The sequence below is a fragment of the Aristolochia californica genome, unplaced genomic scaffold, assembly GCF_029961685.1.
Source record: "Aristolochia californica isolate CCGP_79_NKW_82.1479 unplaced genomic scaffold, dmAriCali1.0.hap1 SCAF_8, whole genome shotgun sequence".
In the NCBI taxonomy this organism is placed as follows: Eukaryota; Viridiplantae; Streptophyta; class Magnoliopsida; order Piperales; family Aristolochiaceae; genus Aristolochia; species Aristolochia californica.
In genome coordinates, this window is record NW_027182279.1 from 1905241 (window position 1) to 1924469 (window position 19229).

The 19229-nt window shown below is 38.4% G+C and overlaps 3 protein-coding genes across 3 annotated transcripts; 2 read left to right on the plus strand and 1 right to left on the minus strand.

Moving 5' to 3' along the window:
• The first annotated feature begins 860 nt into the window (after positions 1–860).
• Positions 861–2741, plus strand: LOC137938770 (E3 ubiquitin-protein ligase CIP8). Its single transcript, XM_068783804.1, has one exon. It carries the CDS (start codon positions 1166–1168, stop codon positions 2180–2182), a length of 1017 nt encoding a protein of 338 aa, XP_068639905.1. The 5' UTR covers positions 861–1165; the 3' UTR covers positions 2183–2741.
• A 103-nt stretch (positions 2742–2844) lies between these two features.
• Positions 2845–4747, minus strand: LOC137939404 (uncharacterized). Its single transcript, XM_068784671.1, has 8 exons — positions 4669–4747; positions 4427–4560; positions 4271–4342; positions 3875–3910; positions 3528–3573; positions 3295–3385; positions 3138–3195; positions 2845–2929 (listed from the first exon to the last, which is right to left on the minus strand). Exons 1-8 carry the CDS (start codon positions 4745–4747, stop codon positions 2870–2872), a joined length of 576 nt encoding a protein of 191 aa, XP_068640772.1. The 3' UTR covers positions 2845–2869.
• Positions 4748–5350: 603 nt separating this feature from the next.
• LOC137938769 (DEAD-box ATP-dependent RNA helicase 28) lies at positions 5351–19164 on the plus strand. Its single transcript, XM_068783803.1, has 19 exons — positions 5351–5656; positions 5793–5975; positions 6087–6155; positions 6242–6348; positions 8478–8556; positions 8910–9083; positions 11241–11389; positions 12658–12753; positions 14464–14566; positions 14897–14959; positions 15475–15536; positions 16370–16466; positions 17167–17285; positions 17368–17410; positions 17500–17601; positions 17832–17927; positions 18030–18113; positions 18663–18943; positions 19039–19164. Exons 1-19 carry the CDS (start codon positions 5414–5416, stop codon positions 19055–19057), a joined length of 2169 nt encoding a protein of 722 aa, XP_068639904.1. The 5' UTR covers positions 5351–5413; the 3' UTR covers positions 19058–19164.
• The last annotated feature ends 65 nt before the right edge of the window (positions 19165–19229 follow it).

Genomic DNA, 19229 nt, shown 5'->3' on the forward strand with positions numbered 1-19229 from the left:
CTGGAGATGGGTCTTTTTCTTTTCTTCTCTTGAAAAAAAAAACTGCTTTTCTTACCATGAATTATACTCTTTCTGAAAACTAGTAGCAAATCCGTAGAGGTAACTTACGAGACCTCAGATTCTCAATTTTCAGAAACAAAAATGCCAGTAAGGCATGGAAACGATTGAAGTTCTTCTCCTTTCGTTTTCTTTGATAAAAACAACAAGAAGAAACGGCTAAAGATTCAAATCGGTAGAGGGAGAGAGACCTCTATTCCATTTTTATACAAGGGTTCAAACCAGAAGCTTAGTCGTAGCAACAGATTAGCTACACAGCACGCTCCATTATTAGGTTGATTTACTTCAAAGGAACCTCTCATCGTGGGTCTTATCAGGTGCTATCTCTTGACCACAAACTATTCTGAAAGCCAAATAATTTCTTCAAAGACTTCTATTTTCAACTGAGTCGGACCAAATCTATTTTGAGTCTATCTCTGCCCTCAACCTGAGTCACATTGAGATTATTCTTTCTTCCAAAAATCATGATGTGGGTGTTCTACTCACGCAAGTAAACTCGCCTTCGGAGGTCCAAGCAGGGTGGAACTGCCCCTTTTGTTTTTGTGATTTCAATCCTAATTGGTGATCCAACCCCGATTCAGACCAATTCCCCGACTCAGGTGATCCAACCCCGATTCAGACCAATTCCCCGAGTCGAGTCCAAAAATTGAAATATCTGGGAATTTTCTTTCTTTTTAATTCTAACTTATATTTATCAAAAAGGGGCAAATCACTTTTCTAATCTTAATTAATATTACGAAATTTTAATTAAATTTTTTGAATAAAGATATTTTAAGCTGTCTGTTTGGTAAGAAACCTGCTTAAACAATAATTGCTTTTGACGTGTAGCATATTAAGTGTCTTATTATTTTGTTAAGGATCCGCAAATAGCACGCTGATTAGAGGGTGTACAAATTTCTTGGGACTCGTCTCGAGAGTACGAACTCCCACTCTCTTATTTGAAGCTTTTACAAGGGGCCCACACAAACGGAGAAAATTGTGGGCTGCTCTCTGTCACGTCTTCTAAAGTCCCGTGGGCTACCGGAACCCCAGAAATTCTCATTTGTCTACGGAATCTCGCTGCGTCGACTTCTTTTCTTCTTCGTCCCGAAGCAGAATCGCCTCCGTTATGGCCGAAACTCCTCCTCCGGTGGCTGCGGCGGTCTCTGAATCGGACTCTTCCACCGCCACACGGTACTGGTGTTACCACTGCGAAAAGCGGGTCTCCGTCGAGAACGTCTCCGATCGGCCGGATGACATCGTCTGCCTCGAATGCAAAAACGGCTTCGTTGAAGCAGTCGCTGGCGTTGCCGCGACTGGCACCGGGACCGAAACGGGAGGCGACGCGTCTCCGGTGACGTCGCCATACGACGGTCCCATGTTCAACCGGCAGTTCCTCCAGGTCCTGCGGTTGATTGCCCAGGCCGCCCGTGAGGAGGATCCACCGATAAATCCTCCTCTTGAACCCATTCCGGACTCGGAGGATTTTCTTCGGATCGAGTTCGATGATTGGGGAGTCCAGGACGAAGACGAGGAGGCGACGGGGGAAAACCGAGGGGAACAGGAAGAGGAGCGGAACGATGCGGCGGAGGAGGAGGAGGAGGAGGAGGAGGAGGAAGCGAGGAGCCGGAGGCGGCGCCGAGATCTGCTGCGGTGGAGAATCAGGGACTTCACAGGAGGTCGCGCCGCCGGGCGGCGGAGGCTGGATCTGGACTGGTCGGAGATACTTCTAGGTTTGGAGGACAACTCGATCGAGTTGCGCGTCGAGATGCCGGAAGGATCCAACCGATACGTTGGGAACCCCGATGATTACCTGGACGCAGCAGGATACGAGGTGTTACTGCAGAATATGGCTGAGAACGACGGTGGGTCCCGGCGCGGGGCTCCACCGGCGGCGAGATCCGCCGTGGCGGTGCTTCCGACTGTAGAGATCGGAGAGGGCGAGAATTACGTCTGCGCGATCTGCAAAGAAGGGATTTTGGTGGGTGAGAAAGGAAAGAAGCTGCCGTGCGAGCACGTCTATCACGGTGACTGTATCGTTCCGTGGCTTGACGCTAGGAATTCGTGCCCGGTTTGTCGGTTCGAGCTACCGACAGACGACGCCGAGTACGAGGAGGAGAGGGGACGGAAGACGACGACGGGCTGAGGCAGAAATTATACTATGTAGGAGGTTACTTTGGGAAAGGCAAGTAATAATGGAACATGTTCTTTTCCTCCTTTTCTGTGGTTCCTGTTTGCTGGTCTATGTGAAATTGTGAACGCTTGCCTTAAAATTGTCCTTAAAATTGTCCTCAAATTTTTTCTTCCTGTAAATATTTAACTTTTATCATCTTCTAATCTCTCTCTCTCTCTCTCTCTCTCTCTCTCTAAATACAAAAACAAAAAAAAGGAGAAACAGAAGAAACCCCCATCTCTTTAATTTCAGAGAATTTTTCTCAATGGTACTGTCAACTGTCAAGACTGAAAAACAAAAACAAAAAAACTAAAGAGTAGGGCAGAAAATAGTGTTATGCAGGTATTTCGGAAGAACTTGTTTTAATCTAGTTTTATAATGTTTTTGTACATATTTGAATGCATAATTGCTGTGTTTGAGCTGGTAATAGGTGTAAGTCGATAAGAAGGTTGTGCACTCCTGCTGGGCTTTGCTCGAGGGAATGCTGCAATCTATTATTTACCTGGGTTTTTGTTTTTGATGATTTCATTTGTGTAAATGCTATATTTCCCTCAAATTACTGTGTAGATTTATGATACACTGTTCAGTGTATATTCAAAGTTCTATACAAAATACAGAAGTGATAAACTATTGAGGGAAGGTTCAATATCAATGAGGGGATTAATCAGCATCAACACTGACTGTAATAGCCTGCCAAATAAAAGCACCAGATAGTAGAATCTGCAGTAGAAAATCTTTCACAAGTCATGGTTTTGGACATGTGAGTGCATTTTAATGCATATTTAGACCTCCAATCACCATTATCATCCTCACCAAGCCTAAGATAGGCTTTGACTGCTGCTATCCTTTTGCTCCGTTCTTATTTACCATTTAGCAGTGCAAATATACTTCAGGAAAGAGTAAATACAGATGAGATGGGTAAGCAAACCTTGATAATTCGATATTCTTTAAGAATGATAGTCGCCCAACCAAGATATGGCAGATAGCTGCATGATATTTTTAAGAAGACAATCAGATTTGATAGAGGAAAAATAACTGAGTCAATAAAGAGTTAAATTCAGACATGAAGAACCTCTGACACTTACCCAGCAGCTCTCCCTATGATATCATTTCTCTGTAGCCATACATGACCATCAGCATATATCCCATATGTGTCATCTTCACGATTATTATCCCCTGAACATATCAAAACAACCAACCCTATGATTTTCAAGCATAAACGATAACAGTGAACAAATCCAAGTGCGCCAGTAAAATTGAAAAAAACAGTTAGCCTGGAGACTTGTGATGCATTCATACATCTTACATAGATCTTAACCTTTTGTAAGGATTTTAATTTCACCGGTGTCCGCATGTTCATGTACCTAAAACAAAAACATATTCAAAAATGAAAATAAAAGAATGAATCTAGAATAGTTTCTTGCACAAGAATAGAAGTGGAGATAGTGGTCAGTTGTAACCATTCCCTCTTTTGATGGCTATTGCGGCTGGAGGTAAGCTTTCTTCCATTTCCATTTTGATTATGAATTTCATGTATGATAGAAATTCGTGTTTTTCTTACAGAAATATGTAATTGAATTCATCACACAAGTCGATCAACTACTTCCCGAGTAGCGAAAGCAATAGCTTGCAAAAATGTGGCTATAACACAAGTTTGGTTTTTACCTTAATTACACGATGAATGATTGGTATGTCCCGTCCCTGAAATGATTACACAGAAGTTATTAGCATGTAAATTTTTGAAAGCAATGATCTAACTTGTAACCTAAAAACATGAACTTGATGGACAAAAAGTAATGAATTATACAAGGGAACTAAGCCATTATCTATACTTTTCAGCAAAAAAATTCATGGGTAGAAATCCTCTAACCAGATAAGATAGCTTGCTAGAGCAATTCTCTGAAAACGGATTTGAACAAAAACATGAGTAATGACAAGATACTAAAAATCACGAGGGATAAAGCTGGTTAATTAGATAAATAGCAACAAAATCACTACTACCGATTCTGAGTTTGTTCATATCAGGAAATGCAAGTAACGTAGGACGAAAAGGCCACTAACCTCGAGATTAAAGAGGACAATTTCCCCTGCACGGATAGGTGCATCGTTCATATGAAGAAGCAGAATATCGCCCTAAAAGAGGAAATTAATCTCACTTTAAAGGAAAAAGTTAAAAAGCAAAGAGCCTCAGATCAGCATAAATTGTATTCTATTTACCCTCCTAAAGCCAGGTTCCATACTCCCCGATATTACGACTGTGACAGGTGACTGGATGCCCGTTAACCAAATTAAAATTTTCCAGATGATCCATGCTGTGCTTATCGCCATCGCTGAAACATTGAAATTCGATTATTTACTGATCACATACATGAAGCACGAGGACAAGTAATTGGAATGCCGTATTGTCTGTGTTGGCACAAATTTGAATATGAAAGGAGGATCAGTGACAAAATCTATACCAAAATTGATCGTCTGAGCTGCAAACCGCCGGGACAAGAATGAAGAGACGGAACCTGCAGCTCCCCTGAGCAATCTCATGTTGCCCTTTTCGTTCTTCGAGAGCAAAGCTCTTTGTTACGAAAGTGAGATGAGATCTGCGTCTTTCTTAAGTAAGGAAGAACAGTGGGACAAGATGGAAGGAAAAATAGGCGAGAGAGACCGGACTACCGTGCGTTGGGACTGCGCGCCTTCGTGCGTAGATGCTTTCTCTTTTGGTTTTTGAACAAGGTTTATGTTCTGACTTCTGACTGCTGCTCGCGGTCATCCGCCCTCGCGCCAAGTCGCCTAGCCAATGGGCACATGCCGCGTGTGTTACGTACGTACTTTAATTTGGACCGTCGATATTGGTTAATTCGAAAACGAGATGAGCTGATATGTCTAAAAACCAGTGTCCTTTAACCGGGTCCGATAACTTATTAACCCGGTAACCGAACAAAACCGGGTCGACCTAGTGGGTTTTGGTCGATCCGACCTATTTCATGTATCCAAGTTGAGTTCCGAGTCCGAATGAGAAAGAAAGCATTCATCATCTGTAGCAGAGCCGGGTTCATGGGCCAGGCGTGATTGAAAGGGAAGCCTAGGCTTGGCGGGATAAGTATGGTCGTTATGATTTATTCAGTGGCTTTTGCGTAAAATCGTCGATTAGGTTTTTATCTTTCTCAGAGTGAAGCTCGTTTCCCTCCTGTCGGCCTGCTCACCGCACTCATGGACCGAAATTTCAAATTCGACGACGGGAGCTCCGACGACGAGATAGAGAACGAGGAAGAGAACAAAGAAGCTCAGTCGCCTTGGGAGTTCGCCTCTTACTATGAGTCGGTCGCTGAAGAACATGCGAGAAGAAGCACAACTTCCATTGATACCAAAATTTCCAAAGCACTTCAGGAGCGGCCTCTGTCATTGCAGGAAGACGCAGATGTAGAAGATGCTGACGATGAACCAGACAAGCAAGTAAATAATATGTTTGATTTATAGTCAGGGAGCCTTTTTTATTTTTTATGTTTTTTAGAGAATGGATCAAGATACTCGTCGTTCAGATTATGGAGGTCTGATAGATATTCATTTGATGTTCTGTTTCAATTTCCAGGAAAATTATGAACCAAGAGATGCTGATGGAAACGATGGAAGTGCAAAGGAAAAGCCCGCCTCTTTCTTCGCCTCGGCTGAGGGTGCTTCTTTTCATGCAAATTCATTTATGGAACTCAACCTTTCCCGACCTTTGCTCAAAGCCTGTGAAGCTTTAGGATATCACAAGCCGACCCCAATTCAGGTTTTTTATTTTGCCTTTTTTTTTTTAACCTCTTGTAACTCTATTCCGTTGATATTATATCTGTCGACACTTGTTTATCTAACCATCATCTTATGTTTATGTATTTTTTAGGCAGCATGTATCCCATTAGCCTTAACTGGACGAGATATCTGCGGGAGTGCCATAACTGGTTCTGGGAAGGTATAGAGTTGATTTTTAGAAACTAATTTTCTTGGTGAAACTTCATGTGACCATTTTTTGTATGTTGTCTTTCCTTTGCTGAATAGACGGCTGCATTCACTTTACCTGTTCTGGAGAGGTTGCTATTTCGTCCTAAAAGGATACCTGCAATCCGGGTGTTGGTGCTTACTCCAACAAGGGAACTGGCTGTACAGTAAGTTCTTAGAGTTTTGGGTTATCATTCGTTTTTATCCTAGTCTGAGAATATGATACACTTTATGACGGGAAATATGTCCAAATATGCAATGGCGACCAATAGGAACCCAAATCTCGACCAAATGAATTTGTAGCCAAAGCATGAACAATACCACACAAGACACATGCATACCCACCAAAAATATGGAAGCCCTTCAATGTGAAGAGGAAAATCATAGGGCAAATCTGATAACAAACCCAAATCCTGAGATTTACATTGTCCAGATAAAAATGTGAATTGGCATAGAATTCTGAAAAATGAGAGGATAAAGTTACTTTGAAATAAAACTACAAAAAAAGGAATAAAGTTACCTAGCAACCCTTGAAGTAAAAACATTTCTAATCTCATATCAAAACCCTGCTAAATCCTTCTATTAGCTTGTTGGAAATAATCGGACATGCACTGAGATCATTCAACTCTTGCTTTCCATCAATTGGCTCAAGAGGGGGTTTCTCGGCTTCATCTTATTGCTGAACCTTCCTTCCCTTTGTAAGGCTATGCATTTTTCCTCCTTTTGTTGTATTCTATATTACTTACTAATAAAAATTCCAAATATAAAGTTGGAATACAAGTAAGAAACCTAATACAAAAACAGAGTTAGAATACAAAGAGGAAGAAGATTTCGGGAGGGGTGGGGGTGGGAGTGTCACTTGATTATGTAAGGGACCAAGGCGGCTCTTGTTCTCTACACTGTTGTATGACAGCAGGGGGGGCGGGACCAATGGGAACCTGAATCTCAACCAAGTGAATTAGAGGCCAAAACATGAACGAAACCACACAAGGCACATGCATACCCACAAAAAATATGGAAGCCCTTCAATACGAAGAGGAAAATCAATGGGCAAATCTTATAACAAACCTAAGTCTTGAGATTAAGATTAAAATGTGAATGGAAATATAATTCTAAAAAAAGAATAAAATTACCTTGAAATAGAATTATAAAAAAAAGAATAAAGTTACCTAGCAATCCTTGAATTTAGAACACTTCTATACACCATTCCAAATATAAAGTTGGAATATAAATAAGAAATCTAATACAAAAATAATGTTAGGATACAAAGAGGAGGAGGTTGAAGGGGATGGGCATCAGATGACATAGGTGGGGTCGGCTCTCGTTCTCTTCACTGTTGTATGATGACAGGGAGGGTGGGAACAATAGGAACCTGGATCTCAACCAAGTAAATTACTAGTCAAAGCATGAATGAAACCACACAAGGCACATGCATACCCACAAAAAGTGCAGAAGCCATTCAATGTGAAGAGGAAAATCATAGGCCAAATCTGTTAGCAAACCAAATCTTGAGATTTACATTGTTCTGATGAAAATGTGAATGGAAATAGAATTCTAAAAAAAAAGAGAGAACAAAGTAAACTTGAAATAGAATTACAAAAAAAAAGTGAGAATAAAGTTATCTAGCAACCCTTGAAGTAAAAACAGTTCTAATCTCACATGACACTACTAAATCCTTTTATTAACGTGGAGAAAATAAATCAGGACGTACACTCAGATTATCCAACTCATACTCTGGTCGGTTAGCTAAGGAGGGGGTGTCTTGGCTTCATCTTATTGCTGAACCCTCCTTCCCTTTTGTAAGGCTATGGGTTTTTTCCTCCTTTTGTTGTATAGGCTATTATTTACTAATAAATATCTATACACCATATCAAATATAAAGTTGAAATACAAATAAGAAGCCTAATACAAAAATAAAGTTAGAATACAAATAAGAAACCTAATACAAAAATTAAAGTTAGAATACAAATAAGAAACCTAATATGAAAGTAGAGTCAGCCAAAAAGGAAAACCAGTCCTAATCCTATACTCTGATCAAACAGAGATCCTATTGCATGCTTACAGTAAAGTAGGAGGCCAGTGAGTATAACGTAAAAAATTTTTAAGCTTAATCAGCAATTAGAAGTAATAATACTTAATAAATATGGACTAGACTCTCTTGCGGTAGCAACATTTGTTTATTTCTAATATTTATCAACCATTTCATGTCTCAAATAAGCACTTTTTGTGGAATGGAGGTGGAAGTCTGATGAACGCCAACATCAAAACTCTGGATAACTTTTCTGTCTAACTGCAGGGTCCACAGTATGACAGAGAAACTTGCACAATTTACGGACATCAGGTGTTCCCTTGTAGTTGGTGGACTTTCATTGAAGGTTTGCGTTTTGTATTCTTTGTTCATGTACACCTGACAATGGATATAAATGTACTTCTTGTGGTTTGTGAAGTTAGAATGTCATCTTCATGTCTGCTGATGTTCAGAAAGGTCCTTTTTGGGTGCTTTACATCTAATGCCTGTGATGCTTCTTGTTTCATGCTCAAATGTTGTAATTTTTCTTGCTGCATGAGTTTAATGAAATTTTCCCATGTATTTTTTCTTTCACTTCAATGGTTTGAGGGGGCATAAATATTTTCTGGGGAACTGTATTAACGTATTAGCATGCTTTTTACTGTCTATGCTCATTTTTATCAATCAGGCTACCTCAACATCATGTCATGTATGTTTCAGGTGCAAGAAGCTGCCTTGAGATCCATGCCAGATATTGTGGTAGCAACACCGGGGCGAATTATTGACCATTTACGCAATTCCCAGTCAGTTGGATTGGAAGATCTTGCTGTTTTAATTCTTGATGAGGCAGATCGCCTTCTGGAACTTGGTTTTAGTGCAGAGATACGTGAACTGGTATCCGTTAACTCTTCCATCACTTTAAGTTCATTTTAGCGAAACAGATATTCGCTTACTTAAGTCGTTGTAGGTTGTTTGACTTTTATTTGCGTTTGGTAACTTGTATTTTATAGGAGTTGCCTATACACCCTTGAAGTATAGATTAATTGTCTACATATTTCTTGGTTTTCAAATTAGTGTGTACATGTCCATGTAATATCACAACTGGCATTGAAAATACTCAGTTGACATTTTTTACTTTTTCATATGAAAAGACAAAAATACCCTCATGAAACACAATGCAATTTTTTTAAATATTTGTGTATGAGTGGCTTTGTGTAGCTCCCATAGATCATCTGGGCCCTGCATAAATAAATTTAGGGGGGTCTCACTTCATTTTTTTAAGAACCCACATTAAAGTGTGACTTTATTTGTATAGGCTCACATTGGACTACTTATAAGCATACTTGAGGGATGAGATATGACATCATTGTTCTAAGGGTCTTTGTATCTTTTAACAAACTAAAGTTAGTACTAATTAACTTTATTTGACAATAAGGGTGGGTGGGCAATTTTGTTAATATTTAGTATATAGCAGTATTTCAAAACCTGGACTGGACCGTCCGGTTGAACTGGGTAAATCAGACCTGGTCGCTAGTTTGTGTCATTAACTAGAAAGACCCAAGTGTGGGTTAAAACCTGACTGATATGATCGCTTTTTCTGGTTTAACAGGTGAACTAGGTGACCTGGCCGGTCAACCAGGTTTGCATTGCATGGGGGAAAATTTCCCCTGCACATAGCATAAAGGGGACGATCGCTCCCTCATTCTTTCACAAAGGTGGGGTAGAGGCTCCCATCATTTTGTGACAGTGGGGAGGGTGGGGGCTCCACCATTGCTGACACCAAAGTAAAGGGGTGGGTTTAGCAGTCCCTTCCCTCTCCTTCTCTTTGTAAAGCTCGAGTCATTACATAGAGGAGGGAGGTTTTGGGGGGTCCTTGTTCTCTTCACTGTTGAACAATGACAGGGAGGGTGGGAGATTCCTCCTCCCCTCTTTTTTTAACATATTGAAAAAAAAAAAACAAAGATCCCTTCCTTTATAGTACAAAATGGGGAAGGGGGGAAGAGCCTCATTCCTGTTTTTCTGCTGATGGGGGAAGGGGGGGCAGGGCATGGCTTTGCCCCTTCCACCGTCTTCCTGGAGATTGGGTGAGACTTCTCCCCTGATAATTTTCATTTAATTTTATTTAAAGATAATGTCATGCTGATGTCAGCAAAGGTCAACTGGTGGTCAAACCCGGATGACCCAGATTCAACTGGACCTTTCTGAGTTGATGACTGGATCAGTTTTTGACATTGATATGTAGGCATTAAAATCAACAGTTATTTAGGAAATTACACCAAGTTTGGGGGGTATGTAGGCATTAACAATATTCTACATTATCCTTGTGGAAGAGATGACTCTTATTTTTTGAGTTTTTTGTGGAATGTGAGGATGCTATCTGTGAGATGAGCCATGTAGGGCCTTGAAGAATATGATTTAGACATCTGCCTGTTCAACATAGATGAGCATATGGCTAATTTGGGTAATGAAAATCCATAAGTTAAAACTCTGCCTTTTCAAGTTGCTTCCTGTTTGATGAATAAAGGTGAATTTTTCTTTGAAATAAATTAAAGTTGAATTTTGATGGAAGCTCTTTTAAAAATCCTGTCCTAAAAGGACTTGGTGGTGTTATTCTTGAACATAATAGTAAATGTATGATATGCTTTTTAAAGGCCTATTGGAAGGTGTAATTTGGTGGAAGTTGAGAGTAGGGTGGACTTAATTTGCGTCAAGCTTTATAGCTAGTGGTTTTTTTATTTGTTAAAATTATAGCCAGAATTTTTATAGTACACTAATTTGTTGAAGAAGATTCATCAATTGCTAAGTTTGTTATTAGGGAAAGCTAATCCCTTGTGGTGTTTAAGGTGATTTTATGATGAAAACGATCAATTTTATCTAATAAAATGTGGAGTAAGAAGAAAGTCTATTTTAGTGTATTTGCATGTTTCATTCAATAATTCTGTTCTCTTTTCTTGGGAACTATTACGAGAGATTTTTAATCTTGTCAAAAGTCTCTAGTTCTTTACTTTCTAGTTCCTCTCTTATAAATTCCATATTGTTCAAAAATTGTAGATTCATCTATGTCCAAAACGCCGACAAACCATGTTGTTTTCAGCCACAATGACAGAAGAGATTGATGAACTTGTGAAGCTGTCTCTAACCAAACCTCTTCGTCTGTCAGCTGATCCATCTACTAAAAGGCCAGCCACTTTGACGGAAGAGTAATCTCCTTTCATAGTTTTCTTTTGGTCTAGCATCATTTGCTCTTTTTTATTAATTGTTTACTCTTAGGTGGTCATTCAATCTGTATACTTTGAAGCATAGACTTAGTGTATCTGTCTTTATTTTAGAGAATGTGTACTATTTGAACATGTAAAATCTCGTATTTGGATGAATTGTTAAACCTTAAATGAAATCTCTTCCCTCCCCTCTCTTCATAGAAAGATTTCTTGGCATACAAATATTTTACTTGGAAGGTTTAAGTGAAGCAGACAATCTTTTGTTTTAGTGACTTTCTTCTAGACCCTACTTATGCTTGAGTTCATGCCTTTTTTTTTTATAATTAGTGAGAATTTCATTGAGGAGAAGAAAACAAATCCATAAAACCTAGTTCAGACATAATTCCAACCAGGTAATTGTCGAGATGCAGGCTTGCATAATAGGATTACTAGTATCTTAGTTGTCATGCTTGTCTGGGTTAGGGAAATTAGGAGAAATTTTCTGTGAGAGGTGAGACTGGAAATATCTGAACTACAGTAGCCTGATTTCTTCAGAAAATTTTTTCTTGTGTCACCCTGTGGGCATCTACCATCTGCCAAACGATATTGATTTTGTTTCTTTTCCTTTTTTGCCTGCAAGGAGTTCTACTTCATAAGCTTGTGCAACAAGTTTTTTGAGTATTCTTGTGCTTATATTTAAACTCTTCCTTGTAATGTTCTTCAATTCTATCAGTGTTACTTAATTCTCCTTTTGACTTCCTGCTGTAAATGTAGAGATGTTGTATCAATTATTTGACTTGGGTGGCTATGTTTCTCCTTATGTATATGTTTATTCTGTGACTTATTGATCACGTTGGTTTATAACTTTTCCCAGTATGGGTTTGCTTAATAGAAGGATATTTTTTTCTAGATATCATGGATATTGTCTCCTCTAGTACTTGTACTTGGTCTTATGTACTTAGATCAGCCAATGCGGCTGCTGACTCTCGTGCTAAATTAGGTCCCTCCCTTCAATCTCTTATTGTTAGGGGATGCCTCCCTTGATGTATTTTCTTTTGTTCCTCTGAAATAAAATCATCACTGTTTCAAAAAAAAGTAGAAGGACATTTTACTTTCTGTTCTAATTGGATTACTAAAATATCAAATGGTTTCCATATATTAATATCTTATAGATAGGGTGATTTGCAAAACAAAATTAGTTGCTTATGAATGTTCACTGGCATTGTATTTTAATTCATCTTTAACCCCTTAATATCACAATGCTCTTGCAGGGTAGTTAGGATCCGTGCCAACCGTGAAGGGAATCAGGAGGCAGTTCTTCTAGCACTATGCACTAAAACCTTCACAAATAAAGTGATCATTTTCAGGTTGTTAAGGAAAATGACCATTATACTTCCTTCATTAGCTTAATGTTCCATTCTTTTGCTTATCTTAACTCATTTTTCTTAAAGTTTGCCTTTTTTCTTTCTTATAGAATTACAAAAAAGTCAATAAACCCCCAGTTCATGTGGTCAATACCTTTTATCTCTCTCTCTCTCTCTCTCTCTCTCTCTCTCTTTTGAGAGCAATGAAAATGGGGAATTCATTGAGAAAGTCCCAAAAGGGCAATTGAAGACAAGAGGTCAAATGCCTTCTCCATGTCCAATTTTATCACCATATATATAAACTATATATATATATATACGTGGCTGATCCAATACAAAAAGTCATTTGTTTGCGAAACATGCGAAACGGCTATTAGCATAGTGAGGTACTTGGTACCCATCTTTCTTCAGTCATGAGGTGGAATTTCATCAGAGAGATAGCCTGGCCTCCAGAGTGATTTCCTTTTTTTTTTTAAAATAGTGAATGATTACTGCGAAAGAGGATCGTAGCCATCCATTGATGACATTGATTGAATTTCCTTCAATCACTATTAGACTGTGGTAATCTTTTTAAAAACAATCTTCAACCTGAGATACGGGCGGATTCAGCTTCTGTTGAGTCACAATCTCCAGCTAGACCAGAGAAGAAGAAAGTTCCACTGTGGTGATGGTCCCTACAGTTTTCTTCTGGACCTGGTTTACCAAGTGGGGAGCTATCATTTTCATTCCATACAGCCTAAACCCTTAATGCAGACAGCCTTCTGGTGGAGGCTGCCGTGGAGTGATGATAAGGAAGATGTAATCCTTACTGATTTGATCCTTTAGACATGATCCTAGAAAACAACCATGAAATACCATTATAGAAAGATATTGGCCTCTTTGAAAGGCAAGCTACTCTCGCATACTGGCCGAGTATCCTAATGAACTTCCCTTTTCAAAAAAAAATCCTACTGAACTTCACTGTCTTGGAACTGCCCAGTCACTTCTTCTCATTGATCCCATGTCCAGCAAGTGTGGCTAACAATTAGGATGATTTAGAGGGTGTTTTATGGTTGTGGGGACCCTCCAATGAATTTAGGTATCTGCTAGTGTGTCGGAATCTGTTTGCAAGAAGAAAGTTGATGGAGGACTGGGCATCAATGACCTAGTCTAGTGAATCATTCTTTACTGGTCAAATTGCATGGAGCTGCAGTTCAGAGTAATATGCTGTTTGGAAATGGGTGCTGAATGGAAAATTGCATACTAAATTTTCTTGGGTCTTTGCTTTCAATAAATTCTCTTGATGGGACGAAGTTTTCATATTCTTCTTTAACATTTGGAGTTTTTAAGGAGTCAGATTTCCTCAGCAAGGTCAATGGAATGAATTTTCCAAAGAATGGCACCTTCCATTGTGGGATAATTGCCATAGCTGTTTTCCTTCTGTTCTTAATTTGTCAAACTGATTCAATTTGGAAAATGGAAATGATGATTATTGAAATTAATTAGGTTATGTAGATGACTTATAGCAAATTGTTCCTTTTCTTCTCTGTGCAGATTTTTATTTGTATTTAATTTATTTTATTTTTCTTGAGAAGGCTCCCTGCTATATAGTTTTTAAGATTTGCAAATATATTGAAAGCTTGTCTCATGGCCAATTCATATCACATGTTGGGTAATTTGTAGTGGACTTGCAAGTCAACAGAAGATATATTAACTTAAACTTTTCTGTGCCAGTGGAACTAAGCAGGCTGCACATAGGATGAAAATCTTGTTTGGCTTGACTGGATTGAAAGCTGCTGAACTTCACGGTAATCTTACCCAGATTCAGCGTCTTGATGTGAGTTATTTTATCCTACTGAACTTATAACTTAATTTCTCTTTGTGCTTTCATTTCATTTTACTTTTTATTATTTAGGCTAATTGTTACAAGGATTTGGTTGAAACTTCATTTGTAAATGTATTAACAGAGCACAATAATTGGTCTAATTGTAAGCGTATTAGATGTAGATACATACATGTGCATACAGCTTAAATTTTGTTGTAAATATAACTTTGTGGGCAAACTTTACTAACCATTCCTTGTAAAATTTTGTGAAGAGTGAACTGCACATGGTTTAAATCTCGTCCCAGTTATATCTGTAAGCAGTTGGGTTGCTTGTTTTTGTAGGCACTGGAGCTGTTCAGGAAGCAAGAAGTGGATTTTCTTATTGCTACTGATGTTGCTGCTCGTGTGAGTCGAAATTCTCTTTCACAATTTTCCAAGCATCTCCTCTCTCTAAATCTTAAGTGTATAAATGCTATTCAGGAATTTCTGCTATGCGTTTATTGGCTTTATTAAGTTTTTTTTTTTTTTTTTTTGTACTGTTGGTTAGAGTTTTGTTGCTCAAAGGGATAATTACAAGAGAAGGGAAACCCTCAGGAATAATAGGGAAGAAATCACCCACAACCCATTGAAGGGAGAGAGATTCCTTCAAAGAATCAGAAGCATTATTGGCAGCCCTAAGCTTATTCTGCCATGAGATCAGAAATGAATTACAAATATCTTTAGTTTCCTCATAGATATATCTAAAATGCCATGGAGCCTACATTTTTTTATTCAGCATATTGTAATTGCTGTTTCACTGAAACAGTTGAGATCTTTGCTGCCAAAAAATCCCATGGGTGATTCTGTTCTATGTGGGTCAATTAAGAATTTTCAATTTTTTAATAATTTTTGGTACTTCTCACTTTGTGGTGGCATTTCAGGGACTTGATATAATTGGAGTTCAAACGGTTATAAACTTTGCCTGCCCACGAGATATTACAAGGTTAGTGTCTTTTGTGACTATTAAAAATAAGGCTTCCATCTCTTTTCTAAACAAGAAACATGTTGAGTAGGAAAAAAACCCATATTGAAAAATGAGAAGAAAAGTTAACGAGTTATAAGGTTGAGCAATAGGTCTCTTTAGTGCTAGTCATTGTGGGATGGAATTGCACTCAACCCAAAAATCCAACATGGTATCAGAGTAGGTTGTGTGTGTGGGCCAATGCTTAGTTTGTGTTCCCCGGGTTATCTGTGTTGTGGGCTCTATGATAGAGTATGTGTACCCCACTAGAGAGTTTGTGCCCACATCTCTAGCCCGTTATATGTAAAGCCTGGACGTGAAGGGGAATGTTGAGTGGGAAAAAGTCCCATGTTGAAAAATGAGAAGAAAAGTTAATAGGTTATAAGGTTGAGTAATAGACCTCCTTAGTGGCTAGTCATTATGGGATGGAACTGGGCTCAATTCAAAAATCCAACAAAACACCTTATTAAGGGTTTTGGTCCCCTGAATGACCTTGACATTCAAATTCCTCTTGTTTATCTAGCTGATGGGGAAAATCACTTTTTTTGGTATTGTTAAGCTATATCTTTCCTCATTTCCCTTCTAGCTTAGAATTTCTACTGCTGCTGTATATGGTCTCATAAACTGCCTGCAAGATTTTACATAAAATTTGTCAGAAAAATGTGTGTAATTGTGGTTTGACTTCTTTTCTATTAGATGGGCTGTAAATTGTTCTCTTTGCTCTCAATGTAGCTTTGAGCATTTTGATGACCGAAAAGTGCTCATGAACCTTCTTTATTGTGTGATGTGATTTATTTTGGTTTTATTAATTGCAGTTATGTGCATCGAGTGGGTCGTACAGCAAGAGCTGGTAGAGAAGGATGCGCTGTAACTTTTGTCACTGATAATGATAGGTCACTTTTAAAGGGTATTGTGAGTATCATATACTTATTTGGTTCATATGTATTTTTTTTTCCCGAGATGCACCAATTGTAAACATTAAAAAATGTAATCAGTTTGATTTTTTTTAAATGGCCATTAGCTTTTTCTTGAGAAATCAAACAAGTTAAGAGTACAACATAGGATACAAACTAGACCAAATCTTAGTAGAAGTTTAGAGATGGCCCAAAACAAAGTGAAACTTTGGATATACCCTCTTTAGCAAGGAAATCAGCAGCTAAGTTGGCTGATCTAGGCACGTGGCTCCTGGCAATACACCAAGCTGAACTGAGATCTGAGATTTCATCAAATATCTGCTTGAGGTTCCATGGGGGTGGGTGGGAGTCTTCTTACTTGCCCAGCCAATAGCCAAGGCTGAGTCACCTTCCACAATTAACAGTCCTTTGAAGTTCTGTTTGAATAATTTAATACTGCCAAAAAATATAATCTGTTTGTTAACATTTCCTTGTATTATTCTTTCTTTTTTTGGAAAATGTGAGTAACTTTTAGTTAAAAAAAAAAGGTAATCTTGTCCCTGCCCTCTGTATCCTTATTTTTGGTATTTACATAAATGTTACAAATGTTTGGGGAGAATAAATTCCTTAATTTTTCTGTGAAAGGTTTTAGTTTAGGTAAATAAACAACTAGCTTTTAACAGTTATAGACAAATTGGTAATCAAGGATGTATCAACAGGCAAAGAGAGCTGGTTCAAAGTTGAGGAGCCGAATAGTTGCAGATCTGTCTATAGCTAAGTGGATCCGTACAATTGACCAAATGGAAGAGCAGGTTGCGGCAGTCTTGCAAGAAGAGAGGTTTGCTTGTGTCTTTAGCACTTGATTTTTCCACTCATTTTCTTCTTACTCTGTCTGAGAAAGCTATTTCAACATTACGCAGGGAAGAGAGGGCACTAAGAAAAGCTGAGATGGAAGCAGCCAAAGTTTGTTGTTCATTATCTATGGTTTATTCTTTCCTGTAGTTCTAGTCTTCCACATTGTTTGTAGGTAATACCTTCTCATGACTTGTCAGGCTGAAAACATGATTGAACACAAAGAGGAAATTTTCTCACGACCTAAAAGAACCTGGTTTGCCACGGAAAAGGAGAAGAAGCTTGTAGCTAAAGCTGCCAAGGTAGTCTCGTCCGTTGCAAGTTACTCTGCAAACTTTTCATCGTGAACTGTTTTTTTGTTATATCTATGATCACTCTCTGAAATTATTAAGCAATAAATATATTTATAAATGGGCGTGGGGAAGTTGAAATATTTGCCTGACAAATATTTTGGTGCATACAGCTTCTGGTTGTCTGGCAATTACTTTACATTATATTCTGTTGTGTTTATTAGTGAAGATATCTTCTGTAGGCATCTAATGAGAGAGGCGATGGGAAGAATGAGGTTATCAGTGCAGAGAAAGCTGAAGAACTTAAATTGAAGGAGAAGAGGAAAAGGGAGCGTGAGGTTATCCCTCATCTCTTATTCTTTTTCAGATTATTTTGTATATAGTAACTTTCTTGTGAATGCTGACATACATTTATTCTCTGCCTGCTTTGTAATGATCAGAAAAATATGCCCCGTAAGAAACGTAGAAGATTACAAGCAGCTCGGGAGATGGCAGAAGAAGATGCGTTTTCAAATGATGAGCAGGTAAGTGGGCTGGGTCTTTTCTATGCCTTTTATGAAAAATTTGTGGGATGATAGTGACTGCAGTTAGGGGTGGCAATTTTACCTGATTAATTGTTCTAACTTTTGTGCCATCCATTTAATGAAGGATACAGAACATAATCTTTGCCTGTGTAAAAATTATCCATGTTTTCACCTATTGTTTATCAAATGGAACGTATACATATTGTGTCCAATAACCCGCATAAAGAGAAGGATTATTTAGCCCCTCCATATGTAAGTATAAGAAAAAAAGTCCCTCTTTAGGATGTCGTTATGTGAAAAATGTGTAGTTTAAAGATAAACTTAATTACATACATAATTAATTTTTAGATTTTTATTGTATTTTTATGTTATATTTTAGGTTTTTTTTTTATAATTTCGTCATGTATGAAAACCAGAGCACCTTTTTATCTGTTGCTATCCTTATCTCCGGAGCTTGGCTTATTAATTTGCTGACTGATAGTTGTATATTTGTAATGAAAGTTATATAGATCCATATCAAATAATGTTAAGAATGTATTTGGACTACAGGAGAGTAAAGATGATACGAAAGGAAAAACCCTGGTTGAGCTGGGCTATCAGCGTGCAAAAGCAGCAAAAGCCATAAACAAGGCAAAAGAAGCTGGTTTGTTTGTCAAGAAGCCAGTGAAAAAATCGAAAAGCACCCATGGAAGAACTCAATCAAGAACCGAGGAGATGAAGGAACTATTCCAAAGAGATATGAGTGAAGTAAAACAGAGGCGGGGTCTTAGGAAAAACACTTCAGGGCCAGTGCGGAAGAAACCTAATCATTCATTCAAGAGCAAATCAAGGTAACAAACTGAATCCTAGATTTCTTGAGGTGCTTTATTTTAAGGTAAATTAGCCCAGAGTGGATCCCCTTACTTCTGGTTGAACTTTCTTGCAGATACAAGCGCAAAAGATAGGATCTTGTAAAAGTTAAAACTTTATGAAGCTTGCCAGAGGTGAAATCTTCTAATTTACATCAATTTTTGTCAAACATTATTATATAATGTAGTTCAGTTTCTCTCTCCCTTCCTTTTTTCCCTCTCTCAAAACCGCACCCAGAATGGTATTGATGCCTCGGTCCACAAGAAC

What these genes read in the sequence shown, in the direction of transcription:
- LOC137938770 (XM_068783804.1), top strand. Translation starts at nt 1,166, where the DNA reads ATGGCCGAAACTCCTCCTCCGGTGGCTGCGGCGGTCTCTGAATCGGAC.
- LOC137939404 (XM_068784671.1), bottom strand. Translation starts at nt 4,747, where the DNA reads ATGAGATTGCTCAGGGGAGCTGCAGGTTCCGTCTCTTCATTCTTGTCC. An exon ending in TCATTCATCGTGTAATTAAG is followed by an intron (nt 3,574 to 3,874) that starts GTAAAAACCAAA and finishes TTTTTGTTTTAG; the next exon opens with GTACATGAACATGCGGACAC. An exon ending in AATTAAAATCCTTACAAAAG is followed by an intron (nt 3,386 to 3,527) that starts GTTAAGATCTAT and finishes TGATATGTTCAG; the next exon opens with GGGATAATAATCGTGAAGAT.
- LOC137938769 (XM_068783803.1), top strand. Translation starts at nt 5,414, where the DNA reads ATGGACCGAAATTTCAAATTCGACGACGGGAGCTCCGACGACGAGATA. An exon ending in CCAGCCACTTTGACGGAAGA is followed by an intron (nt 11,390 to 12,657) that starts GTAATCTCCTTT and finishes ATGCTCTTGCAG; the next exon opens with GGTAGTTAGGATCCGTGCCA. An exon ending in TGCCCACGAGATATTACAAG is followed by an intron (nt 15,537 to 16,369) that starts GTTAGTGTCTTT and finishes TATTAATTGCAG; the next exon opens with TTATGTGCATCGAGTGGGTC.